Source organism: Asterias rubens, chromosome 12 (assembly GCF_902459465.1).
Source record: "Asterias rubens chromosome 12, eAstRub1.3, whole genome shotgun sequence".
NCBI classification, from domain to species: Eukaryota; Metazoa; Echinodermata; class Asteroidea; order Forcipulatida; family Asteriidae; genus Asterias; species Asterias rubens.
This window is the reverse complement of record NC_047073.1, coordinates 14,092,788-14,119,815: the sequence shown is the minus strand read 5'-3', so window position 1 is coordinate 14,119,815 and position 27,028 is coordinate 14,092,788. Positions and strand designations below refer to the sequence as shown.

At 40.5% G+C, this 27,028-nt stretch overlaps 2 protein-coding genes across 3 annotated transcripts in view; one reads left to right on the top strand and one right to left on the bottom strand.

The window, feature by feature from the left end:
• Positions 1-289: 289 nt before the first annotated feature.
• Positions 290-7,529, bottom strand: LOC117297549 (metalloendopeptidase OMA1, mitochondrial-like). 2 transcript variants are annotated; one of them, XM_033780644.1, is made up of 9 exons: positions 7,508-7,529; positions 6,311-6,723; positions 5,419-5,647; positions 4,479-4,652; positions 3,891-3,998; positions 2,559-2,687; positions 2,270-2,344; positions 1,536-1,685; positions 290-739 (listed from the first exon to the last, which is right to left on the bottom strand). In XM_033780644.1, exons 2-9 carry the CDS (start codon positions 6,703-6,705, stop codon positions 587-589), a joined length of 1,413 nt encoding a protein of 470 aa, XP_033636535.1. In that variant the 5' UTR covers positions 6,706-6,723; positions 7,508-7,529; the 3' UTR covers positions 290-586. The 2 variants fall into 2 exon arrangements, with proteins under 2 accessions (XP_033636535.1, XP_033636534.1); XM_033780643.1 differs by lacking the exon at positions 7,508-7,529 and having other exon boundaries at positions 6,311-6,732.
• A 214-nt stretch (positions 7,530-7,743) lies between these two features.
• Positions 7,744-27,028, top strand: part of LOC117297548 (DNA-directed RNA polymerase I subunit RPA1-like) — a 35,680-nt gene continuing 16,395 nt past the window's right edge. Inside the window, exons 1-18 of the mRNA XM_033780642.1 lie at positions 7,744-7,877; positions 9,467-9,670; positions 10,260-10,387; positions 11,925-12,153; positions 12,972-13,229; positions 15,613-15,848; positions 16,352-16,537; positions 18,047-18,187; positions 19,351-19,571; positions 20,465-20,597; positions 21,619-21,702; positions 22,062-22,200; positions 22,672-22,786; positions 23,635-23,827; positions 24,913-25,089; positions 25,572-25,691; positions 25,871-26,001; positions 26,748-26,913. Coding sequence (XP_033636533.1) covers positions 9,502-9,670; positions 10,260-10,387; positions 11,925-12,153; positions 12,972-13,229; positions 15,613-15,848; positions 16,352-16,537; positions 18,047-18,187; positions 19,351-19,571; positions 20,465-20,597; positions 21,619-21,702; positions 22,062-22,200; positions 22,672-22,786; positions 23,635-23,827; positions 24,913-25,089; positions 25,572-25,691; positions 25,871-26,001; positions 26,748-26,913 — 2,826 coding nt within the window. The 5' untranslated portion in view covers positions 7,744-7,877; positions 9,467-9,501. The remainder of the gene's footprint in view (positions 7,878-9,466; positions 9,671-10,259; positions 10,388-11,924; positions 12,154-12,971; positions 13,230-15,612; positions 15,849-16,351; positions 16,538-18,046; positions 18,188-19,350; positions 19,572-20,464; positions 20,598-21,618; positions 21,703-22,061; positions 22,201-22,671; positions 22,787-23,634; positions 23,828-24,912; positions 25,090-25,571; positions 25,692-25,870; positions 26,002-26,747; positions 26,914-27,028) is intronic.

Here is a 27,028-nt window from a genome sequence, read left to right as displayed (position 1 = left end):
TATGTTCTTTCAGGCAAATCATCGCATGATCTTGCACATTGAATCTCTTTCTACTGTACAGTCCAAAAATGTTTATGAGAGCTGGGCTATCGGCTAACATCACAAGGCCACAGGTGGCCGCTTCAAGGTGAGGGCTACACTTAACTGATTTAGACTACCGGCCAAAATCAACTGTCACCAGGGGCATGTTACCACCTTCTCCTGGGGCTGAAACAGGGTTATCTCCTCACAGTCAGTAAGGATGTAGGCATGGGTATCATCCACTAGGAGCCTGGCTGGTAGAGCAGAGTTCATTACCTTCCAAACTTTTTTTACGAAGCAATTACGGTTATTGTGCCTTCAAAGTGTCATGACTGGAGTTTTAACACACAGTCTGCTGCTGAAAACACCAAAAAGCTTGGGTTCATTGACTTAGACTGCTCACCCTTGACTCGGCACATTGATGTTCGATTCATTCTACTATGAAGATAATTGGATGCCTTGGTCAAGTGTCATGACCGGGAATCGAACCCACCCTCTGCTGTTGACAACACCAGAGCTTGGGTCCACTGACCAAGACTGCTCGGTCACGACTAGCGTCATTCTGTTATGATGATATTTGTATACCTGACATGACCACTGGCTGTTCTTTCCTCCTCTCCCGCTCCTCCTGGAGAATCTCCTTCTGTTTCTGAACAGCGAGTGATGGGTCAATCTTCGGGAGAGGTGGACATTTACAAAGTTTCCGTAACGCCAGTGCCTGCCATAAATGAGAGAAAAAATAATTGATCGTGTTGGTATAGGAGCAGGCCTGATCGTTCTTGAAAGGGCAAGGACACCAAGGCGTTGTCTCCTTAGGGACACCTCTCTGGGAAATCGTACATCACTATTAGAATGTTTCAAGGGGCACCAAGGCTATGACCAGGGGCATGGAGAAATTTGCCTTTGTCACCTCCTTGAAGCAACAGGCTTGTAGAGGTGGTAACACAAGATCTATGGTTCTTTTTTCAAACCACTTCTCTGACTAAGGCTTGATGACAAATGATTTTGGTTCAGGGTTTCAAATAAGCAGAGAGAGAGAGAGAGTAAGCCTGAGCCCAAACCGAAGCTATAGTCTGGAAAAATGGCCTTTGCATCTGAAATGGGATATAACTGTTGATTGAGATCAGTAAAGTACAGACCAACCACTTTCTCCCAGGCACCTTCAATCCTACTCGTCCTACTCTTCCATTCATATGGCCTAGTGATAGGCAGTTGTTATTAGGGCCTCAGTACTTAACCAACCACAGTCAGACATTATCTCGGAGATGATTTGGGAGGCTTAAGCCCGGTTCATACTTCATGCGAATGCGAAGCGAATCTGACGTGAATTTGACGTCACAACCCTCCTTTCGCAGCGATATTCGCAAGTGAGTTGGGCAAAGTTGAACTGCTGTGAATTTTTCGTTGCGAATTTGTGACGTCAACATTCGTATCCCATTCGCATTCGCAGGAAGTATGAACCGGGCTCAAGGGTTAAGGTTTTTTTGGTCACACCCAGAGAAGGTTCAACTTACTTGTGGCATGAGGGTGTCTAGTTTATCTGCTCGGTTCTGGTGTGTTGGATGTGTACTCAGCCATTCAATGTCTAAGTCTTCCCCACCGCCGTTACTCTGTAACGCCATGGACTCCAAGAAGGCCTTGCTTTCACGGACGTCAAAACAGCTCTGTCAGACAAAAAAAGGGTGATTTTCAGTGAAGATCACAAGACAGATTTATTTTTTATTTTTTATTTTTTTTTAGATGATCTTCCCGTCGAGGGAACTTGGCAAACTCCCACAATGGGATACAAACGCAAAGCTGGCAACAGTCAATCTCTCTCATACAAACATTGTTTTTTGCACAAATCAAGAGATTATGATTCAGCAACTAGACGACAATATTTATTCTAGTCATTGTGAATTGTAGCGGTTAGCTTGGTAGGACTCATCTGATGTTATGTAAAAGAACCGAGTACACTTATCTTGGAAGAGTAGGGATTAATCCTAGTTACCGGTTCAGAAAACCTTTTGTACAAAAAAGAATATCTCATTTAGGTAAATTAGATTTTTATTTTATAACAAATGAAAAAGTGGTGACAGAATACAGAAACTTTCCCCTGGTTCCGTAGCAAGCACCCTTGTTTACAGGTTTCCTCAGGGCTTGCGAGCTACAGTGATGAAGTTCACTTATAAAGAAAACTTGTTTTTTTAGTACCAGAAATGTATGACCAAAGTAACATCATTGTTTTCAAACGAAAGTCCTTGTTTACCTTTGCTGCAAGGATAAGACCAACTTCATCTGCCTCAGCTTCAAGACTACGACTGTAGGGCATTTCAAGTACGAGCTGGGAAAAAAAAGAAAAAAAAGAGAAGGCAACAAAAAATCAGCGGTTAGCTTTTATAGGATTCGAACCCACAACCTAGTGATTGCAAGTCTAACCACTGTTTTTTTTAATAATCAGTGAGCTGCCTCTAATAGTGGTACATGTAGTTTTATTTAAAAGTCGAGTCTTCACAGTGAGGCAGCTTGAATCCAAATGTTTTTATCTATTTCTATACCTCCACGACTTTCTGTTTGAACCACGTTGCCACCAGCGCTATCCCATCACTCGGTAGAAGAGCCCAGAGTGCTGCCAAGACCACGATAAGAAGCAGATCAACAAACTCGGTAAAGCTGACTTGCTCTGCCTGTTGAATTAGAAACAAAGAACGATTGGGTTTAGCAGTCATTTGTCTCCAAGGAAGCTAGAATAATTGTCACCTCAGGTTGTTGATTTTATGAGACCCAAGAGCATAATAGTGCCAATGACGGGAGGGATAGGAAACAAAAAATGTTAAGTTTTAGATGTGGGAGGAAAACCCCAATGGGGGAAACCCAAGCAATCAGGGCCCAATTTCATGGCTCTACTTACCGCCGAATTCTGCGCTTGCGATCGCGATTCCTCGCTCACGTGCAAGTGTCGAATTTCTGCGCTAGCCTTGTAAGCGTAGAATGCCTAGTAATGTGATGTACGCACGCGCAGAAGCCAAAATTCGCCGCTAACCCGTAAAATACGCTTGCCGTAAGCACAGAATTCCCTGCTTCCGTAAGCGTCGATTCTGTGCTTACAGTAAGCAGAGCCATGAAATTGGGCCCAGGTAGGGACTGAAAACCCAATCCACATGCAAGGCTCCAGTCCGGGATTCGAACTGGGGTCCACAGAGGTGTAAGGCAGCGACAGAAACCACTAAGCTATCATCAGGCGTGGAACTACTCACAGGACACGCATGGCCTCGATTGCCCCTGGTCTTGGCCTTGGTGCCCCTTCAAAAGTTTCTCCGTGACTTTAAGATTTTCTGATGGAAGTGCCCTTTGCAAAATGAAAATGGCCTTGCCCCTTTTCAAAGATGAAATTGCAGGCCTGCAAGATGATCCCCCTACTAGCCGAATCTACATTTATGTTTTATGTAAATAAGTGCTTACAGGTGAAAAGTGCCAATTTGAGTTGTTGCAGTAACTCCTATTGACATGATTGATCTCTCCTCTGATTCAGCGTGAAGCTAATAGCGGGAATTTTGAAAAGCTGTTCTTTTCAATAGGATCACTGCAACAATGGAAATCGGCACTTTCACTTGTAAGCACTTACCGCAGCAACAATACTCGTCAAAATCACCATAATTAAATTGTCCGTCTCCTGGTATTTTAAAATATAGGTGCTTTTACAACAGCCGAGTTACTTTTTTTGCTGTCTTTAGTACATCGATGTATGTTAGCACTGTTTACATGCCTTTGCAATTCTAGAGCATTGTCTTACCAACTAGACCACCGAGATTGCCCATTTGTATGTGATTGATGATTGGTCAGGGTGTATGATTGTAAATTATGGAAGGAAGTATGTGTTTATAACTTACAGCGTGGTTGAGAACAACATGTGCTATCTCATGAGCAAGCACCGTGCCAAGTTGTTCTTCATTCGAGACAGCTTTCAGAATACCAGTAAAGACAAAGATTTCACCATTCTATAAAAAAACAGTTGCAGTGGATTTATAACAGTGCTATCTAAAAGTTCTGTATACAATTGGTAATGACTCTGAAAATGTATGGCTTTTAAAACTTATTAAAACTTACTTGCTAAGAAGTACCACAGTTTTGGATAGTAATATGCATTTTTGAGAAACTTTTCACTTGTTTTAAAGTACTCCGGTTATGGAAGAATAGGACTTTTATCCCCAAAACGTTATTCTAAAAAGACTTACTGGCAGTAATGCATCTCAGATTGTGTATTCTGACTTAGTCTTATTCTTCCTTCGAGGACATAACCGACTTAAACAATCATACAGTTTGAAAAATCAAAGGTATACTTTCCCCTTAAAGTATTTGACATATTTCTAAAGCGTAGTGTAAGGGTTTACCAAACCAGTAACTCAATACACCAAAGATCTAAATGACTATTAAATCCAATTCTGAACCATACCACGCTCTCAACCAAACACACTCACCGGCAATACAAATGCATTCTTTTCATCTTTGTCAATGATGTGTATTGTCCACGTCCGGTCCGCTATCCGTGGAATATCTTGATTGGCTTCCGTAATCTTCAACACAATTCTTCCGATGGTCAAGTAAAGAGGATGTGAGCTGTGCACGCAGTTATCAACATGTAGCGACTTCATCTAAAATCGTATCCCAAATTGAAAGATGGAAGAAATATTAAAAGTAAGATTTCAAATGTAGCCGTGATCTCACCCTACACCCACCCCCCCCCCCCCACCTCCACAAAATGGCCGATAGTGTTTCTTCGCGACATCAAAGGAAAACCAGGATATTTCGAGACATGTTTGTGTCGATTATTATATTTTACTTTTAAATTATCTATCTTATATGCATTTCATAACAAACAGCTTCAAACGCTTTTCAAAGACCAAATCGACCGATCCAAGGCAACGCGTTCCTTTCAGTACTGTATAGAATTGAAAGGTACTTTAATTATCAGACTTTCAGTTAACATTTGAACACCATAAAATAGTGATGTCTTATCATTCTATTTGAAAACACAAAGACCACCCAACTTGTCCAGAGTTAACTGGCCCAACACCAAAACTACTGGTCTTGGGGCTCTGGTTTAAAGTTTTTGTAACTTCAAAATGAGAATATTGCCAAATCAAAAAATTCAGACACTTTTAAAGTAAAACTTTTCCAAGCTACTTTTTCACACTCTGTTATATGAAGACACTTTTAAAGTAAAACTTTTTTCCAACCTTCTTTTTCATTCCCTGTTATATGAAGACACTTTTAAAGTAAAACTTTTTTACAACCGACTTTTTCATACTCTGTTTATATGAAGACACTTTTAAAGTACCGTAAAACTTTTTTCCAACCTACTTTTTCATACCCTTTTATATGAGGACACTTTTAAAGTAAAACTGTTTTCCAACCTACTTTTTCATACTCTGTTTCAGCAATTTTTCTGAACTGGTTGTCTGTAAGTGCTATGAAACGTCTTCTGTTAGTAATTGGTGTCATTTGTAAGTGACTGTAATAGTAGAGAGCACCAACTCCTGTTAACCCGGCCAAGGCAGCTGCAATCGTGTACTTGTTCCTACGTAGGCTTTCATAGAAGTATTGTCTTTTATTGTGAGGTAGTGCTTTCCACCAATTCCTGAAGAAACTGTAAATAATAATAAAACGTTAGGACATCAGTTGACATTATTAACCCTTTATTCTTCTGAGCCCATCGATTTCTTTACAATCCCTACCAAAATGCCAGACAAGGCTAATATTTTTTGATGAAGTTATTAAAGGCTAAATTTTCACAGAAAATAAACTTCTTTTTAAGAAAGTGCTTACAAGGTTACAAAAAGAATGGCTTCTAACTGCACTGGCACCCCTGAACAAAGGTATTCACAAAATAGGGAGAACACCAATCGCCACTAACATTAGGGCTAGATAGCCCAGTCTATATAATGGCAGCTATAACATGCTGGCGCTCCACCAAATTCCAAGTCTGCGATCGTGGCTTTTAAACTACCCGACAGCCAATACATTATTGCCTGAAATAGCGCCCTCTTGAAGACTATCCTCTGTTATATTGGGAGATTGTAAGTTAGGGGCGCATAAAAGCTAATCTGTGGGAGCGTTTTTCTTGGCTGATGTGTTTTTCATGGCTGATGCACAGGAATAACCACGATCTCGGACTTGAAACCAACTCAAACCAAGTCATCAGAAGCCATCCTATTCACTGCCGTGTAGCACGGATCACACAAGTACCTTCAACAACAAAACTTTAATCCACTTGTGATAAAACTTTAATCCACTTGTGATGATAACTTACCGCCCGCTGAATATTGCAGTTAATTTTGCAATCGGTTTGACAACTAGAAGAGCGATCACAGCAGGAAGGGCTTGATGTTGCGGAGAAGTTTTGAATTCTCTCTTCAAAACTTTCACCGGCCTGTCGCGCCCATACAGCAAAGTCCTAGACCGACCGGTTGAAAAGTCAAATAAGAACTGTCTAGAGGTTGATGGTTTCTTGGTATTCAAACAAAATCTGTTCCAATGTGCTGAAGTACAGATCGTCCGCCAGGTTTGTTTGGTTGGACAGTTGGTCTGGGGAATCTGAGGATGACGTTGAGCCTTTAAGGAATCTAACCATCTTATGTTACAGTGCGACCTTGTGTACTGACGACACGCAGAAGGCATCCACTGCTGCAGAAATCTTCTCGCCATTTTTTATCATGAAGCAACCTGTGGGAAACAAAAAGAAATTTTATGTCAAATTATCGGTAATTAGTTAAAATAGTCAAGTTAAACAGTAAGATGGACACACTTTAGAAACCCAGCAGGATTCAGTAACTGAAGTCAACCAGTGTATTGTTACTTATGACGTTCAATCAATCAATCACACAAAATCAATCATAGAAGACATAGTGCCAAAATCAACAATATTCGTAAATTATTACTGTTGTTATGTGTCTCTTTTTTGCCTACTTCTAGAAACTATAAAGCTCACCGGGGAGCCTTGTACCACCACTCTTGACTGGGGATACACATACCGACGGCGTGAGGAGGGTTCATTATCGCAACCCTCCTCTCGACGGAGTAAGAGGAGGGTTACGTTATTGTAGTTTGTTATCGCAACTATATACACACACTGACACATCAGCCACATCAAAATAAACTAAATATATGCCTAGACCCAGTGACTGGGGCGCTAGACTAGAACTAGGGAAAAGTTTCCGTATGGCGCCACCACTTTTTCATTCGATATGAAATAATATAGGAACTTATTTACCTGATTGATATATCCCTTTTTGTAAAAATGAGTGAAAAAGTGGTGGCGCCATACGGAAAGTTATCCCTAATAATATGCCATGGAATTTTCTTCCTCCATGTTGATGATGTTGCAATTGTGTTGTAGTTAATAAAAAAAGAAGAAAGGTAGGCCTAACTTTTATTTATTATTAACTTAAAAAAAATTAGGGCGGATAAATTGGTGGCGAGGTGCAGAAAATTATCCAAACATATTTACAGATATATATATGCAAGAGATATCAGTAATTCACAAACCAGATTATGGTCACATTGAGGGCAATTGAGTGAGAAGAATTCCGCATGAACTGCGATGATGACATTTCCCGCACCGGCTTCCCCCGAATGAAGGATAATTAACGCTTGGTGGCAGCATTTAATACATCCCTGTACTGCATGGGTTATATGATTGTATTTGTGTAGTGTTCCTTTCTAGCCACAGAGGGCGCTGTTGAAGTTGAGTACACACACGTGTGTAGGAACGACCAAACAAGATTTTTCATCTGCATCTTTGCTTCTATTTTAACTAAAAGATGGTTTTGCCAGTTCCACTGTCACATATGACACCCTACATATTCAGAGTTTGAAAGGTGAATTTATGTTTACTGTTGTTACAACTTGTATTTTCTTTTCCCAGGTAGGGTAGGTAGTGGACTAAAAAATTTGATTTGTTTTATTTATTATTGGTATTTTTCAAATAAATTGTTAATGTTGAGGGGGTGGGGGGGTGGGGTTTCGGGAGTGGAGTAGGCTTGATGAAGTATTGTCTTTTGGAAGTTTTGTAGACTGCCACTAACACTAAAACAATAATCGCCAACTGGTGCGTAGCCCAAGTTCTGCCATACTCAGGGTGGAGAGTTGTTTGGCTGGTCTGCTTCTGTCTTTACTTGAATGTTTGATTTGTATTTTGATACCTAAACCTAGTATTAACCTAGCCCCATAAATCGGTCCAATCCACTCCGTATCCTTGGCCCCAGCACCACTGGTATCAAAACCTTTCGCTTCGTTGAAAAACCATCTGCAAGGTTCTGCATCATGAAACTTACCGATCTAATGCTTCAGAAGTTGCAGATACTGAGATAGCACTACACTTGGAATCGTTCAAATGGGTATCACAGATTTTGAGTAAAAATCAAGTGAATTTTGCATGTGAATTTTCTCAACTAACGCTCTTTTACCGCTAATGCCGCGATATGCCGATTGTCCCCCAACCATGCGCAGATTTGTTTCCCAGGACACAAACGTGTAGAATTATCTGCACACGTTCGTCCCGGAGCCGTCAACTCGCGGTCAACTCCTCCAATATACATTTAAAATCCACAAAAGAAGCATAGAACTGTAAAGTATCAGCTCAAATAGAATTCGCGAAAGTTTTAGGTCATATTTCGGAATAAAAATTGAGTTTTTTTCTCGTGAAAAAATTATCTCGAAACAGCAAAACCGTCGGCCGCCATCTTGCTTTTTCACATTGATTAGTCTTGGTCCAAGATGTCAATGATTGGTACTTTTTTTCTATCAACACAAAGTCGTTTTTGTAAATGAATTTTTACCGAAAACCATGAGAAATATGTAGTTTAGCCCAGACTTAACACTTCCGTGTCCCATTTATAAATTTTTCATGTAAATTTAATGAGTTGACGGCACGAAAATGAGTTGACGGCGAGTTGACGGCAAGTCGGCGAGTTGACGGCAAGTAGTAGGACCGAATCCGTGCTTTGTGTACAAGCATATGGACACGCGTCTGGGAACTACGAAGAATGTCTGATGGACGAGATGTCTGACACTGACCACCACCAGCTACCCTGGCAATAAGGAAGTGTGATGACATTGACTTGAGAGCTTGCGGCTTGGTTTTTGTTTTGTTGTTATTTTCTCCTACCTAAAAATATAAAAATGTGTACTTATTTATAGTTGCGTTTAACGTAACCCTCCTCCCGACGGCGGGAGGAGGGTTACGTCATCGCAACAAATTTCTGCGGCGAATACATTCATAAAAAGATATTGAATGATAGTCACAGAACTGGTTCGTTTGAATGACAACTGACGTGGGTATGTGTGTGATCGTCAGAGGCTTTAAACATTAATAGTTGTATTATGAAAAAGGAAAATTTGTGTAAGTTTTTATCACTCAACTGTTAATTTTGTTTACCTCCTTCCCCCCATATCTTTTATTGCATAGCATATTCAACTAGGATTCAGGATTACTCATCGACCATGTCAACATTTCGTAACAAGATCGCCACCAAGCGAATGCAGAGTGTGTCGTTCTCTTCCTACTGTAGCTCAGAGCTGCGTAAGCTCAGTGTCAAAGAGGTTAGGAATCCAAAGTCGTTTGATGACCTGGGTCATGCAAGCACCAGTGGACTTTACGATCCTGTATTTGGTGAGTGATGGCACTGGAAATGAATCCTTAACCGCTTGAAAAGTCTGGCGTGTCGTGGTCGAGTGGTTAACAAGACCTATGTTCAAGCAACACCAAATAATGAGTGCTTCCGTAAAAGTTTCTGTGAATGGAAAACTTCAAATTTGGAGCCTTTACTACTCTGTTTTATCATCTTTTATTTTGACGGCAATATTTCACCTCATAATGCTTTGGACAAAGTTTCATGATAAACGTTTCCTTGAATAAATTGCATTAAAAAGTTGCTCTGTGACCAGTTTTGTATATCTTCTGTCTTGTCCAAATTTATTCATCATTTGTAAACGGTGTTATAGCTAGACCAATTTTAGTTGTGGGCTCTAAATCCAATTTAGTCCACTCAGGGTGAGCACGGGCGACACAATTCTTTATTGGATATGGGGGCCATCATTGTTGAAGTGCAGTCTTGGGGAAATCTGTGCTGATGGGTGGCATTTTACTGAGAGTGCTGGGTTAACATTTTTTGTTCTGTGCAGACACCGCCCACTGTGGCTACAACAGTGATAATTACAATTTGTCAACCTTAGACTTTATTTGTTCTTCGATCTACCAGGTCCTGTTGGTCGTGATGATCTGTGTGGAACGTGCTTCCTCGGTACATTACATTGTCCAGGTCACATGGGTCATGTCAGCCTCCCGCTACCAGTCTTCAATCCATTGTTCTTCAGTTTAGTCTACCGGGTATGTATAGACCTTTTTATATAACTGACATACAGATCCTTGTCATTTGTTCGGTGGAACTTACTTCACGTGACATTCACTATTACTCCCATCCGCACCGGCGATCAAAAAGGCCTATTCGTCCATGGGGAATCGCATTTCCCATTCAACAGTTTGGATCATCCTTGTTCCCAATGTTTTTGAGCAGTACAGCGCCGCCGCGCCACTGCTAAAACAAAGGAGCACCTGTGCAAAAGGTTGTGATCCGATTTGTGCATTGTTGCCGCTACGCAGTGCTAAATGATTTTTGGTTGTCAGTAATTTGTGTGATTTTTCAAAATGTTATTCTTTTAAAATATATCAAATGAAAAAGATATATATGTCAGTTATATAAAACAAATATTGAGTGGCTTTAATTCGTGGAATTGGAGGAATATTATCGCTCGGTAAAATTTGGACTGTTCCATTTCACTCGGCTTCGCCTCGTCAAATTTTACCTTGCGATAATATTCCTCCCATTCCACTCTGAGCCACTCAATATTTGTGTGCTATTGCAACGGAACAGCCCGAGTGAAAAGCCATAAATGCAAAACAAAAACAGATGGCCACAGCTTGTAGCAATGCCACACAGACATTCAAACATAGTGTTGAGTTTGTTGGAAACGAAGCAACCAATCATAGGAGATATAAGTTTGTTAAAAAAGTTCAATTACACGAGTAAATGTTTTGCTAACATTTGGCTGTCCAAGCCAACTAATGAAAAGGTATATCAACAATAAAAAGGTCTATAAGCAGCACTCCAAATTTCATGGTTCAAGGTTCATTTGTTTTCAAAAAGATAATGATAGAAACAATGCATTAAAAATAATTAATGAATACCTCAGACAGTTTCGCTGTTCCTATTGGTGGAGAGCGCACCACGTGGTTGTGTATATACCTTTGTTAATGACCAGTAAAAAGTGTTGAAACATGGGCGTGACATGCGAGGTTTGCACCTGTGCTTATGAGACAGTTTCTTCATTCCTATTGGTCGAGAGCAACGGCGGGGACAGTTGTGCCACATCACGCGATATGCGTGACGCACAGCATTCCCTTATAAGGAGTTGTTTTCCAAAGGGCCTTACCATTTCATAGCTTGAGGGGGGTTGTGTTGAAAGAAATCATTGAAAAATTATAATTTTTGCATTTATTTTTACTTTTTGACCTAAAAGTGTTGATGTTTTTTGACCGAAAAGGTATTTATGAATGGAAATCAAAGTGTGTTGAATCGGTTTTTAACTAGTGGTTTAAACTCGCCGAGGTCTGGTTCTTGATAATTTACCTCGACCTCGTCTCGGTAAAACTATCAAGAACCATGCAGGCCTCGTTGGGTTTAAACCACTAGTGGAAAACCTCTTCACCACACATTGATTCCCTTAGTTCTTTTCAGAACCAACACTATACTCAAAAAGAGATATTCACATGGTGTTACCGCAATCCTCTTTAACTTCCACCATGTAAAGCTAAAAAACCTACTCAAATTAAATCAATGAAAATGTCATTCTATTTGTATGTTTAGTTGCTGAGAGGGGCGTGTCTAAAATGCCACATCTTTCAGCCACCTCGTTGGATCATCCGGCTCATTAAGCTCCAGATTAAGGCTCTCGATCGAGGATTATTAGCTTTAGCCGATGAAATGGCGGAGATCGCAAGAAACATTGTATCAGAAAGTGAGGAGGATAATTATGTACTTGCTGAAAACGTGGAGACGGCATTAAAGGAGCGTCTTGCAGCTGCCATGAAAGAAGGTAAAAAAGAATCTCATGTATCGTTGTGGTCTAGTTTACTGAATTCCTTGCTTAATAATTGGGAGTGAACAAGGCAGTGACCATAGTTGCTTCGTAAAAAGTTAGGAAGTGTATAGCTGATCTCCAGTCATGCCAGTTGTTGATACTGTGTCGTGGCCGAGAGGTTAAGAGCACCGAATTCAAACTCTGGTGTTTCTGATCAGCAGAATGTGGGTTTGAATCGCCCATCCGTGACACTTGTGTCCTTAAGCAAGACACTTAACCACGGCTGCGTCCTACTGATGGGACGTAAAGCAGTTGGTCCCATGTGTTGTGTAGGGCATGTAAAACAACCTAGTGCACTTATCGAAAAGAGAAGGGATTCGCAACGGTGTTCCTGGCTGTGGCTGCTGTTTGCGTCGTAGCACCTTGTAAACCCTTTTAAGGTGATGCATAATTGGGTCTCAGAATTCATCACTGTAATAACCTTTCTGAAAGTTTGTATATACTCAGCGCTTTGAGTACCTTGTTTGGTAGATACGTGCACTATATAAGACTTGGATATTATTATTATGATACCCATGGCTACATTTTTACGGACTGTAAAAGGGGTTTCCGCCCCAGGAGTTGGTGGAAATGTGCCGCTGGAGAAAGTTGATTTGGTGGCCTTCCGGTCTTGTGATGTCGGGTGATATCTTATAAAAGTAAAAAAAATTAAAAACTTTGCACAGGGCACCATAGCAAACCACAGGGCACTTGCTGTGGGTGAAATTGAGGTGACTTTGAGGCTTGGAACCTATGTGCTAAGAAGTTGATCCCCCCCCCCCTTCCGATTTCAGAAGGTGACGGTGATTCATCTAAGTGTCAGAGTCGTCATGTCCAAGATCACCGTCGTCAGATCATTCAGGATTTTCTGAAGCAGCATCTTCTCTCCCGAAGCCGTAAATGCTTCAAGTGTAGAGAGCACATACGTGATTTCCGCTGTGAGCACAACAGTAAGCTCTTGACGAAGACAGGGGACAAGAACAAGGCGCATTTGGTATTTGTATCGCCCCAAGAAGCACGCACGCACTTGCGGAAAATCATGAAAAATGAAGGTGAGAAAGGTTTAAGCGACCAAATCATTAACTTCTTACATCCAAACAGTGTTTGGAATCATTAAAGACACTGGCACTATTGGTAATTGTCAAAGACTAGCCTTCACAGTTGGTGTATCTCAACATATACATAAAATAAGAAACCTGTGAACATTTGAGATCAATTGGTCATCGAAGTTGTGAGATAATAATGAAAGAAAAAACACCCTTGTTTCACGAAGTTGTATGCTTTCAGATGCTTGATTTCGAGACCTCAAGTTCTAAATCGGAGGTCTCGAAATCAAGTTCGTGGAAAATGACTTCTTTCTCGAAAACTGCGTCACTTCAGAGGGAGCTGTTTCTCACAATGTTTTATACTATCAGCTCTCTATTGCTTGCTACCAAGTAAGTTTTTTATGCTAATAATTATTTTGAGTAATTACCAATAGTGTGCACTGCCTTTAAAGAGGAAGAGAAATCACTACTTTGTGGTGCACTCATTTTCCAATAGATAGAGAGTCTTCATGTGGGTGGGGGAAAAATATAAAGTTGTCAACCTCAAGTTATTATGGTGTAATTCACCATTGTATGCAAAACCCTTCCAGTGAAGCAGAAATCCACAGGCGAATCGCTTGGGTGGGATTTGCATCCACGACCTTTGCATTGCTAGAGCATATAGATGTCTTACTATGAGACCACCGAGCTAACCCAGTTGCTAGAGGCAGTTTGAATCCTTTCTGTAAGCAGAGGGTACCGAAAAAAAAACGATTTAATAGATGTACAGATGGTGCTACCGCAAACCACTCCTGACTGTACTCCTACCATGCAAAGTTTCAACTCCTACTTTATAATATACAGGATTTGAGGCATTGCATGGTGAGGTATCAATGTATATTTGGTTTGCGGTAACACCATGTGTGTATCTACTTGCCAGGTAGAGTTGTTCTTAGGGAACTGTCTTGCTTTATTCTACTGCTGTGGAGTAGATAATCGGAGGTTCGGGAGACTTCTCAGTTCTGAAAAGAACTGTCCTGCTTATATAACTATTACCAGGGCGGATGGTATAGAAATTAGACTGGACTACTACTTAATAAGCAGGACAGTTCTTTTCAGAACTGAGAAGTCTCCCGAACCTCCGATTATCTACTCCACAGTAGTAGAATAAAGCAAGACAGTTCCCTAAGAACAACTCTACCTGGCAAGTAGATACACACATGGTGTTACCGCAAACCAAATATACTTTATAATAGATGTTAGTTTTGCATTAGGGCAATTCCAAGCAGACACGGACATGACATTTAAAAAAAGAAAATCTAATTTTTGTCCCAACTTTCTTTCCACTTAGAAATTATAGCTAACATAAGAAATCAATTTATTTTTAGTTGTTGACAAGGAATGAACCCAATTTTGCCAAATAAGAACTCAGCTTGGGCTCCATGTAGGCGTGGCTACATTGTCTGGAAAACTGTAATGCGACTGACCGTAATGCGAACTGACCATGGTATTGCCACGTATACCTAAAAGTTCAAGTTTATAATATAAACTAAGTGGAAAGAATATCTCACATAGAACTACTAGCACCAAGATCAAGAAATGACACAGAAAAGTGTAATGCGACTGACCATGGAATTTCCCATTAGGATACAAAATATTAAGCCCGGTTCATACTTCCTGCTAATGCGAATGTGATACGAATGTTGACGCCACAAATTCGCATTGAATAATTTGCAGCAGTTCAACTTACAAACATCACTGCGAAAGGAAGGTTGTGGCGGCAAATTCGCTTCGCATTCGCAGAAAGTATGAACCGGGTTTTATTTGTTTCCATCAGTGGAAGGGGTGAAAGAAATTAGATGTTTAATCCTGCTGGACTTTGGGCATGCCTGAATGTAATGAAAACCAAGGTCTTGGGCTTTGTTTCTTGAAAACATTTGACTTCAACATTGTAATACTAATGAAACAGCCTATTGATAAACAGTTGTAGAGATTTGAATAACTCTCGGTGATTTTGGTGTCCTAAGTATCCTTCAGTGGAAGGGGTGAAAGAAAATAGATGTTTAATCCTGCTGGACTTTGGCATCCCTGAATGTTATGAAAACCAAGGTCTTGGGCTTTGTTTCTTGAAAACATTTGACTTCAACATTGAAATACTAATAAAACAGCCTATTGAAAAATAGTAATAGAGATTTGAATAACTCTTGGTTATTTTGGTGTCCTAAGTATGATAGTGTCATTTCATTTCATCCTATTCGGCGGCAAACATTACAAAAATTGCAAATCACATGACCCACAAGAAGAAACCATACAAAAGTTTTAAGCAGAATACAACATTGCACTGTACCGTCACAGAATTTAAAATATGAAAAATATATGTCATGTTTTTTTTAAATTTGTGTTCGTCTAGGGTTTATTTTGAAATGTGTCTTTGGGATGTTGGACGTCGCAGCAGCAATGACTGGAAGCGATGAAGGTGACCTGATCGATTACGCCGGGGTAGATGTAGATAGAGATGAGAGTGAAGAAGGACATTCAGAAGGCGGAGAGGATGAAGAAGAAGATGAAGTCATCGAGGACAAGGAATGCCCAACAGATCTCATGTTTCTTGATCTATTGCCTGTCATACCCTCCAAGTTCAGACCGGTGAGTTGAGTATCGAGATTTTGTAGGGCCCGGTTCAATTTTTTTTCTTTTTTCTTTCATATGTTTGAACTCAGTTCAAGTCAATATTTATTTCATACTACTGCCCTTATCAAGATATAACATATACAAAATATTGCACAGATCTATACAAAATCATAAGCACAGAGAACAGAGCGAAATATTTAATCTATGTAAACCCAAATAAAGAGAGTATGAGGCTGTCAGATTTAGCCAAGGCTTGTAGAAGACAGCCTAGACAGACAAACTACAAACAAGGAGACAAGACAAACAGGTAACAAGGAAACATTTACAAAAAAGAGAATGAGTTGGAACAAGAGAAATATGTATAAACTAGCAGAGCTAAAGCAAATGGCTGATGACATAGGGGCTGGAAAGACTATAAAGGAGAGCTATGCCACATCATAGGGGAGAAGAAATCTTTTGTAAGAATACTTGAATCGACCCACAGAGGGCAATTGTTAAACTTTCGATTTAACTTTCAGGTGACCGGAGTGATGGATAAGAAATTTGACAATCCACAATCGGCCAATCTGGCTAAAGTAATCAAGGACTGCCAGACTCTACGCCTGCTCTTGAGACATATGGGTGAACCAGTCAAGGAAGTGAATCAGGAGAAAGAGACAGAGACGACTCAAGAAGAGGAGGAAACAGAAGCAGACATTGATAAGGTCAGTTTATGACAACATTGTTTATGGGATTCAGACCTGCCAACCTGTACGCATTTTGCGTACCATGCACGCATTTTTACATCTGAATACGGTGGTACGAAATATATGCAGAAAATACGCAAAAGACGCAAAATCTATCGCAGTGTTTCAATAACTGCAGCACGAACAGACAATTTTGTTCTAAATTTCTTTAACTGTCATTCGTTCGACCCCAAGTGCAAAAACTAATGAACAAAGACTACCTGCATCTGGGTGATCATTATGCGCTTCGATAAAAAAGAGGTTGTGCCTGAACTATATTTTACATTCTTACTCCCGCTGGAAAACTAATAAACCAATGCCTAACAAAGGGGGTGGGAATGGTGCAATCCAGTTTCGGTCAATCTTTTGGAAAAGCCGTATGCATGGATCGTGCACACAATGCACGTGTTCGGCATCGATGATTGCTGCGTGAATTGTACATTATGACTACAGTACAAGTTCAAACATGGACGCTGATCGAAGTGTCAGATTTATACATCGTTTCTGTTGGTTTTACTTTTATTAGGGGAGAATATTGGGAATTTAATGGCCTGTGATCTTATTATATGAGAAACAAATGATGAATTGAAGTGGAACTGGAAAATTCTACGGTAGGCTTTCGTGTGTCCGTTTACTGGGCAACCAAAGAAAAGATGGAACCTTTCGCATTATTATTGTCAAGTTATTTGCATGCCAAGTAAGTTACCAATAATTTAGGAACATTGTTCTACAGTGCTTTTCATAGTAATTACTATATGTTATTGGAATATAAATCAGTCAAAATGGGCTCACCGCCCATAGGGAAACCCCTGGCCATTTAAAAAAAAAAAAAAAAAAAAAACTTTTTGCCCCTTGAGTTTAACATCTATGATATAGGCAGGTGGAACATACAGTGCCAACAGTTGAACTGCTATTTAATTTTTCTGATTGGGCTTCTGGGTTATGCCGCCGTGCATGGGCTTCTGGTTTTATGCTGCCGCGCTAATGTGGTACTCAAACAAATATTACAAGGTTGGCAGGTCTGGGGAATTGAGGAATTGCATGCTGAGGTTTCAATATATTAGGGTAAAAAACAATTAATATTCTTTGTCCTCGATGCAAATTTAACATCTCTTATTATCGTTGCGGTACCCACTGCCAAAACATAGGATTCGAACTGCCTCTAGCTATCAGGCAACCTCGGTAATCTAGATGGTAAGACACTGCTTTAGAATCGCAAGGGTCGTGGGTTCGAATCCCACCCGAGTAACATGCCTGTGATATTTTTTCACAGGACTTGGGAAAGTACTGAGTATACAGTGCTTGTGATCTCAACATTTTGAACAGTATAATCTGCTCGTCTTCTAAGACACAGGATACATTCTTTCGATTGTCGTTGTTTGTTCCAGTACAGATTGAAAGTTTTTGATCAGTATGATCTGATTGTCCCGAGGAAACCTGTCTATGTTCTTTATAATATCGAAACCTGTTTCTTTTGTCTTTAAACAGACCTTTTTGAAAATGATTCCCGGAAAGACGAACGCAGAGAAGCTCCAGAATGCTTGGGTCACTCTACAAACTCACGTCAATAATGTAATTGATAGCAACTTGGATAAATTATCACGAGATAAACAGCCCGGAATCAAACAGGTGAGATTTAGACCGTGTCTGACTTGGTGGTTACAGCTCTGGCTACAATCCCGGCCAAAAGGCTTGGGCCACCCCTTCCTAACTTTATACAAAACCATTCCCTGTCCGCTTCTCATTGACAACAAACATTGTCTCCCCGCCCCTCGTCCCCCCGCTCAATGTTGACTGTAACGCAGAAGACGGGCAATAGACCGATCGAATAGCCTCCGCCCACGATGCACGTGTGAGCAAGAACACGTTGGGCTCTCCAATGCCTTTCTGCACAACTCTGCCGCGCGCGCCAAGCGCCAAGCATACGCGCACGCTTGTCGGACATTAGTGTCGGACCTTCGTTGCGTTGTGATTGGTCAATACGCAATGGGGCGGAGCTTAATGGATCGGTCTATTGGAACCAACATTGAAAGGGGGCAGGGGGGCCCAACGAGATATGGTCGGGATTGTAGACCGCCTACATTGCTCTGTCATCATGCGTTAAAGTAAAGTAATATAATACTAGGTTTCTAATATACCGCTTTATCACAACCCTAGGGGCATATCAAGTATTTTGTCCTCCTAGTTATGTTGAGTTACAGGCCTGTATGCTTCGTTTTGAAAGGGCAAGGGCACCAAGGCATTTTCTCCTTGGTAAAGGGCACCCTATGAGGAAATTGTTAATTTCTACTGGAGTATTTCAAGGGCACCAAGGCAATGACCAAGGGGCATGGAGGCAATCGCCTTCATTGCCTTACTGGAGTACAGGCCTAGAGTTAGTTTGCTGAAGTATAAGACCTATTCTTTTGTAGCACCAGGTATGGTTTACAAGGTGCAAAATGCTGCTGATCAAAGCCGATTAATGTTATAATAATAATAATAATCAAAGCATTTATATAGCGTTCTTACACAAAAGAGGTACCACAACGCTTTACAACAGAATAACAAGCAATTAAATATTTACAATACATGTACAACGCAATGAGAAATAAATAAATAGCTTAAGAAGCGAAATAAGTTTGGAAAAGGTGTGTTTTGAGTGATATTTTAAAATCGGAAAGCGAATTAGCATGACGTATTTGATAAGTAAGAGTGTTCCAAAGGCTTAGTGCTGCTGCATAAAAACCTTTGGATGATGAAGTACATGAAGATGTCCAAGTAAGAAATTGTCCCGCTCTATTTTTTCATGCCAGCTTCTTGAGAAGAAGGAAGGACTGTTCCGTAAACACATGATGGGAAAGCGCGTCAACTACGCCGCTAGATCAGTCATATCTCCTGATCCGTACATCAACGCAGACGAGATCGGTATTCCGGATATCATCGCTAAGAAGTTGTCATATCCGCAGCCAGTCACTGACTGGAATGTACGAGAGCTACGGGAGGCCGTGATTAATGGACCCAACGTGCATCCAGGGTATGTACGGCCATCTTGTCTTTTCCTTTATTCTACTCAATCGCTAGTATGGGCAGTGCGCAGTATCAATGTCTCTTGTCACTAACCCCTAGTAGGGATGGACTGAGAAACCATGCCAACCCTACCAGGGTGACTACTTTGCGTGCACGCAAACCATAAATAATAAATCAATTTTAGGAATTTTCAGTAATTTAGTTGACATCCCTTTTCAAAACATTTTGGAAAGCATCCTACATGACTCTCCAGAAAATACAATCTCCAATTCCATCAAATTCGTCACTCAACTAAAATCTATGACTAATTTTGGGGGTTGAACAAAGAATTGACTAGAGTGGGATTCGAACCAACGACCACCGGATTAACGTGCCCGCGCTCTACCAACTGAGCTATCTAGCCCTATATTGGCGGTGTCCCTATTTTTTCAATATCTTTGTTCGGGGGTGCCAGTCAGAAGCCATACAACCGTTAACTGCCGTGTAGCCAGGGATCACACCCAAATTATGATACATCCTGGGAAGCGGCAGCAAGGGGATAACCTTAAGGGTTGCGACATCAGTTTTTTTTCGGCCACCATCAATGACTGGAATGCCTTACCCTGTAAGGTGATTTTCAGCAACTCATTAGACATCTTCAAAGACACTCTCACCAAAAGTTTGACATTCTCACTAGAAATTAAGCCATCCCGTCTTTAGAAGAAAAAAATGTCGGCTCAATATACAGATACAGATTCGTAACAACATTCAATATCATCCTCTGTGGTTTTGATCGGTAGATGCACTGTGCCAGCCTGCACGTCGATATCATGTGGTGAATGCATCTACACAGTACACGGTCAACCCTCCTACTGTCTGACCAATCAATGATTCGTTGTTAACAATGTCTTTGTATTTTAGTGCTTTATTGATTGAGAATGAGGATGGCAGTCAGATGAGATTGAGTGCCTTTGATCCTTCAAAACGTGAGGCAGCCGCTAAACAACTTCTGGTACCCAAGAATATTCACCACGGACCCAACTCTCAGAAAAAGGTTTGTACTTTGAAGGAGCAATGTGTCTTTTGTGCCAGAGCTTCTGTTAGTTTTTACAGATAGAGTGCGGAACCATATATTTAATCGTGATGTCAAAGATTTGGGATCCACATTACAACCTCTTTCCCACCGTAGGTCTGTACCCAGCCTCTGTCTTTTGCGCAGATATTTTCATGGTTTGTGCTATGGGTGTGGCTGACCTAGTTCCTCCTATAAAAATGTTTGAGCATGAAACAAGGCTTTCTGCTTCTTCTCACCCATACACTCTTGATCTGCTGAGATGTAGAACAAAGAGCCAAGGAACTCCTTGCCCGGTGCATGTTTCCCTCCATCCTACCATCTAGAATGTTTTAAAAGGAGAATCAATTTCTACCTTCAGCTCCCCAAGTTATTTTTCATCTTGAATATATTTCTTGTTGTAGCCGCATACCAAGAGTGGCCTTTACCCTTGTTTGAGGCAAATTTTGTAAGAACAATTTAACAAGAAACAAGAGAAACTGTTGGACCATTCAGTGCACTGTTTAAAAAGTATTTCAGCCTGCGATATTAGCAACTATGAAACTGAAAACTCAGCATTAATATCAACAAACACTATTTAGCCAAACTTTGTGATAGCAAAAGTCAAAAGAACGTCTTCTGAAGACAAGCAGAGTATACAGTACTTTTAGAAATGTCTAGAAAAAGACGGCTGTTGTCAGAGCCAACACTCCTACAAAAGAGATTTACACATGGTTGTACCCTCAAGTTTACTATTTATTTATTTATTTATAGTTTCTTCCTATTAAAAAGAACCGGTGACGTTTACTGTACCTGCTCTTATTCATTTAGTGAACTTGTTTGTTGTATATTTGGTTTGCGGTAACACCATGTGTGTACCCACTTGCCAGGTAGAGTTTGTTCTTAGAGAACTGTCTTGCTTTATTCTACTGCGGCAGAGTAGATAATCGGAGGTTCGGGAGTTGTTGTTAATAATGTTGTTGTTATTGTTGTTGTTGTTGTTGTTGTTGTTGTTGTCGTCCAGGTGCATAGACATATACGGACAGGAGATATTGTGTTACTGAATCGCCAGCCAACACTACACAAGCCCAGTATCATGGCACACAAGGTAAGAAAATGAGAGTGAAGCACAGCAGCTGTTGATAGTAGAAACCGTTTCGTTTCTCTTTGAAGAGATATTTGATTTGGATTAATAAATATTCATGTATGCATTATCCATATATATTCTGAGAGTTGGTATCCGTTCGTGAATGCTGTGGCCAGAGATGCGGTTGGTAACCGCTGTCACCTCGCTAAATGTTGATAGATTCCTTGTTCCTGTGAAAATACTGTGACAGTTTGTTGCTGTTTTCTCAGCAAGTAGATACTATATTCAGTTGAAACTTTCACAGGTGACGTTTACTGTACCTGTGCCAATAAATCAGCATGACGTTGACATAAAACCAATTTATGACCCTTACCTTTAAGGTCCGCGTCTTACAAGGTGAGAAGACTCTTCGTCTTCACTACTCCGCTTGCAAGACGTACAATGCTGATTTCGACGGAGATGAAATGAATGTTCACTTCCCTCAGAATGAGCTCGGAAGAGCTGAGGCATTTACGATCGGTGAGTTTGACAACTTCAAATCTTCCTTGACAACAGGGTTTCAAAGAAAAATCAAATGTTTGCGATCTGTGGCTGTGCCCTGTGATCACTGGTTGATGTGGCTGGTCGTCTAGGGCACCCTCGCATGCCTGCTTCTTGTACACAAAGACACGTCCTTTGCCTCTCAGTTAGAATGATTAGCCTCAATTTGTTATATTATTATTGTTATATTATTACAAGAAAATGTGCCATGTATGTTCAATTAACAACTCTACTTTAAACTCCTTTTTCTCGGTTTCATTCTCTCCTATCTCTTGGTGTTTCTACTTATGAACCGAAGTAGGTATCAGCCTGGGGTTTTTACAGCATTTAAGCATACACTCTCATGTCAAATATACCTGACCTAGGTTGACAAACGACTCATTTTGCTTGACCGCATATTGAGTCTCTACCATCCCTCAATTATCTTCTCTCGTTTTGTTTGTTTGACAGCAAACACCAGTCAGCAGTACCTCGTCCCTAAAGACGGTACCCCCCTGGGTGGCTTGATCCAAGATCACATGGTAGCAGGGGTCAAGATGACGGTCAGAGGTCGCTTCTTCACAAGGTATTCATTATTCCAGTTCCGGTCACCAAACCTAATTCCTGCGCCAATGTTTATTGCTGTCATCACATTGACGACGGCTTGTCCCCTTTTTGTTGTGCCAAGAACTTACTTTTGCAGAGAGATCATTCTATATGAATGGCCCCAAAATGTGGAACAGGCTTCCTGTACATTATAAGTGCCTCAGTACCTTAGAGCAAACTTTGCATTTTTACACTCTATTGACCCAACTCACCTGACGTCATCGTCAGAAAATCTTGGAACCGCCATACTGGTGGGCAATGCGGACTGTGCGTTATTCAGTGAAGTGAGCACTTAAGGCGACGCGGCGTTTTACACGTTAACCTATTGGCCACCAAATTGGTAAGATGGCACAGTAGCAAGGGGGTCAATAAACGACTTTTGATTAATTGAACTGATTGAATGATTGATCAGGAATGTGATTTCTCTGTTTTTAACAGGAACTCCGGGTTTTTTTTTAAAAACCCCAACCCCAAAAAATTAATAAATAGACGAAGGGAAAAAAAACAATTTAATTTTTTATTTTTCTGTTTTGTTGTTGTAACTAATATCAAATTCGTAAGAAAATAATTATAAAACCATATGGAGCACCCCAGATTGCAAAGTAAGGCTTTCCAAACCAAAGATTAATGTATGTAAGCAGGTTTGGAACTCTGCAGCTTTCAGGCTCACAAGCTTTCACGCTTTGTGCTTGCAAGCTTTCACGTTTTGCGCTCATTGTTTTAGGGTTTTTTGTTTTCAACAGCCTGATTGATTGATTGATTGATTGATTGAAACTAACAGACTGTATTTTTGTAATTTTCTTTTTGTGTTGGGCTCTTTCCTTCCAGGGTTGACTATCAACAGTTGGTGTACAACGCTCTGACTGACCATCCTGGTGAGATACGCCTTCTCCCTCCAGCCATCATGAAGCCATTCAGGCTATGGTCTGGCAAACAGGTTGTATCCACACTCCTACTCAATGTGATTCCTGAAGAGTCCAAACCCATCAACTTCAAAGGCAAGGCTAAGATTGGCAGCAAGGTAAACAACTTTGGACATGTAGGAAGAAACGATAAATAAATAGTAAACTTGCGGGTACAACCATGTGTAAATCTCTTTTGTGGGAGTGTTGGCGCTGAGAAGAGCGGGTGTGGTCTCGGCATTTTGAACAGTATTCTCTGCTCATCTTCAGGTTTATTGATATAGAGTCGAGTACACTGTTCCAAATGTCACAACCACACCGGCTCTTTTCAAAACCAACACTCACCCTAAGAGATTTATACATGGTTGTACCTGCACGTTTACTATTTACTTAAAGTTTTTTTCCTATTTATCCACACCATGCAAAGCTTTAAACAATACTAAATTTATATATAATAAAACTAAATGTATATATAATACTGGAGTTAATCCAACGGTTCTTTTCAGAACCACCCCAACTCATTGAGAGATTGTTATTACATGGTGTTACCGCAAACTTTTCTATATCTTACTTCCACCATGCAAAGTTTCAAATCCTACTAATACTAAATTTGGACATATCCAAGTTAGAGTCGGTTAACACATCCTGCAAAAATGCGTTACAAATTTTGGTGCACAGCTTTGCTGTGAATAGTTCGCAGGAGTTGTACATAGCTCAGCTCTTCTGAATTATCCGTTGCGAACGTGTGACTTTAAACTTTGTTTCGCATTTGCAGGAAGTACATTGTATGAATCAGGTTTGAGAGTATAAATTTTATTTTCTAATGGGAAAATTTAAAAAACCTGTAAAAAGTTGGGCTCAATTGGTCATCAAAATTGCAAGAAAATAATGAAAGAAAACACCAACCTCGTTGCATAGAATTGCAGGCTTGGAATTGTGTGCTTATAGATGACTGAGAAAGGCTTTCTCAGGTTTACAATTTGGGGGTGAAAAAATGTCCCTTCCTCTAAAACTACATTACTTCAAGGGTGTCGTTTCTAACAATGTGTTACAACTATTAACAGCTCTCCAGTGCTCTTTACCAAGTAAGTTTTTATGCCATTAATTTGTTGAGGTAATTACCAAAAGTGTAACCTCCTTTTAATAAATATCGTACTTCCATTTTACATCACTTAATAACTTAGTAACCATTGTTTGTTTTCAGTCTTGGACATGGTGCAACAGAGAGTCTCGCACCTCATCGTTTGGTGGAACACCCCTCTCAGGATTGTCGATGACAGAGTCCGAAGTCATCGTGAGGGGTGGGGAGCTGGTATGCGGGGTTCTGGACAAGGCTAATTATGGAAACACATGCTATGGACTGGTCCATTGCTGCTTTGAGGTAAAATAGTCGTTTGTAAAAATTATTATCCAGTGTTTTACTTGACATTTTGCACTCAACGATGTTCCAGGTAGAAGGTGCTGTTTAGCGATGATGTCATTTGCCCATCTCTTCCGAGGCCTAACCCATCTATTTTCCACAGTAATTGTTCTAAGTAGGATGCATTTTGGGAGTCTGCTGTTTACTATTCTTACTATGTGGCCAAACCAGGAAAGTTGGATCTTGTAGATGAAGTGATCAACTCTGGACGGTTACCGCCAGCTGACTCTCCTCCACACCTCTTCCCCCTTTTCCTTGCAAGGAGATGTTCAGGGTTTTTAGGAGGCAGTGCATCTGGAAAGCTTCAAACTTATTTTGGTCTGCCTTCCTGTTTATGTAACTCCATTCTGTTTTGACATTCAACGGAAGTTCCTCACATTCAACAGTTAAGGTTCAAAGGTCAGGGGTTATAATATAGTTTTCCATGTGTTGTTTGTCTTTAGTTATACGGAGGACAGGTCGCAGTCAAGCTCCTGAGTTGTCTTGGACGGCTTTTCACGACCTTCCTGCAGCAGTTCACTGGCTTCACCCTCGGTGTGCATGACATCCTAATAACCAACAAGGTAAAGAGGAGATCTTAGTAGATGGTTCTTTCTGATTTTCTCGAGTCAAATTTCTCGAACTTTGGTTATAATATAATAATATCAGAAACACCCGAGCCTGAGTCCGGTGCTCTTATCCCCTCGGCCACGACACGCCACACTGGCTTATAATGTTTGTTGATTGGTTGGCTTGTTACCAGGGTAACTACAGACGCAGGAAGATCATGCAGAAGGCAGGTGGGATTGGCCCGGATGTTGTTGCTAGTGCTTTGGGATACGATGACTCCACCGATATTACGGCACTGAAAGAAAGATATGAAGAGGCTCACAGGTTAGTTGTATTTAAATGTTAAAACAGTATTGCCCTTTTTTAAAACTACTGCTTTATCCACTTTCAAATTGGATTTAATATTTAAGCTAGACGAAGCAATACATTCCAGTGGTAAATCTTGCCGGTGTCCGCACTGCTATGAAAACTAACTGGGACCGTGGTGAAACAAACTGACTGTCTAAATATAAACACATGAGGGCGCTTCAATTAATCTTCAATAAAAGTATAAAAGTGACAAACGCATTTCCTGTCTTTTTTTGTAGTAGTTGGAGAGAAGGGCAGCAAATAAAAGTAAGAGAAACGATGCAAGCAGAGGCAAATAATTTTGTATATCGCCACAGCATAGTGTGAACATCCCCAGTACATGCTTGCCATAGTTCACTAAAATGTGCTATTTGATCATGGCAACGCCATGAACCGTACATTGTATTTTGCTGCCTGGTTTTGTTGCAATAGACCGTATCGAACATGACATCGCCATTCAAAAATCTGACATCTGTAAGCCTGTGCATGTGTGTGTGTGTGTGTGCCGTAGAAATCAAACCTGGATTGCTGCGTGTTGCGTGCTTCATTGATGTAAGCATTTCGACGCATATACGACTTGCCCTACATGATGGCCATCATAGCAACAAAGGGGTTTTTCGATACGGTCTATCAGTCTTTGGCTGCGATGTTCTTCATTTTTACTAAACCATTTAAAATCAAATTTAAAAAAAAAAAAATTTTTGTTTTGTTTTTCTCTAAAGGAAATCTGCTGATACCGAGCTACGAGAGATTGATCTAAAGATGAAGGGTCAAACGGATCGATTCACCAACGAGATTAGTAACGCCTGCTTGTCTAAAGGATTGGAGAAAGAATTCCCTTATAACAATCTTCAGCTTATGGTGTTGTCTGGGGCTAAGGGTTCCCAGGTAATATACTCATGTTTATCTTCTACACGTAATGTTTCTGAAATTCTCCACAATCATTCAGGTAGTTCTGATCAAGTTTGATTGATTTAGTGCTGTACTGTCAAACCAAATGGCT

Bases quoted from the DNA above. Each gene is read 5' to 3' on its own strand.
- LOC117297549 (XM_033780644.1), bottom strand. From the start codon at position 6,705: ATGGCGAGAAGATTTCTGCAGCAGTGGATGCCTTCTGCGTGTCGTCAG. The intron at 4,653-5,418 runs GTAGGTTGGAAA...ATACGATTTTAG, and splicing joins CTGAAACAGAGTATGAAAAA to ATGAAGTCGCTACATGTTGA. The intron at 2,688-3,890 runs GTAAGTTATAAA...CTAATTCAACAG, and splicing joins ATGTTGTTCTCAACCACGCT to GCAGAGCAAGTCAGCTTTAC.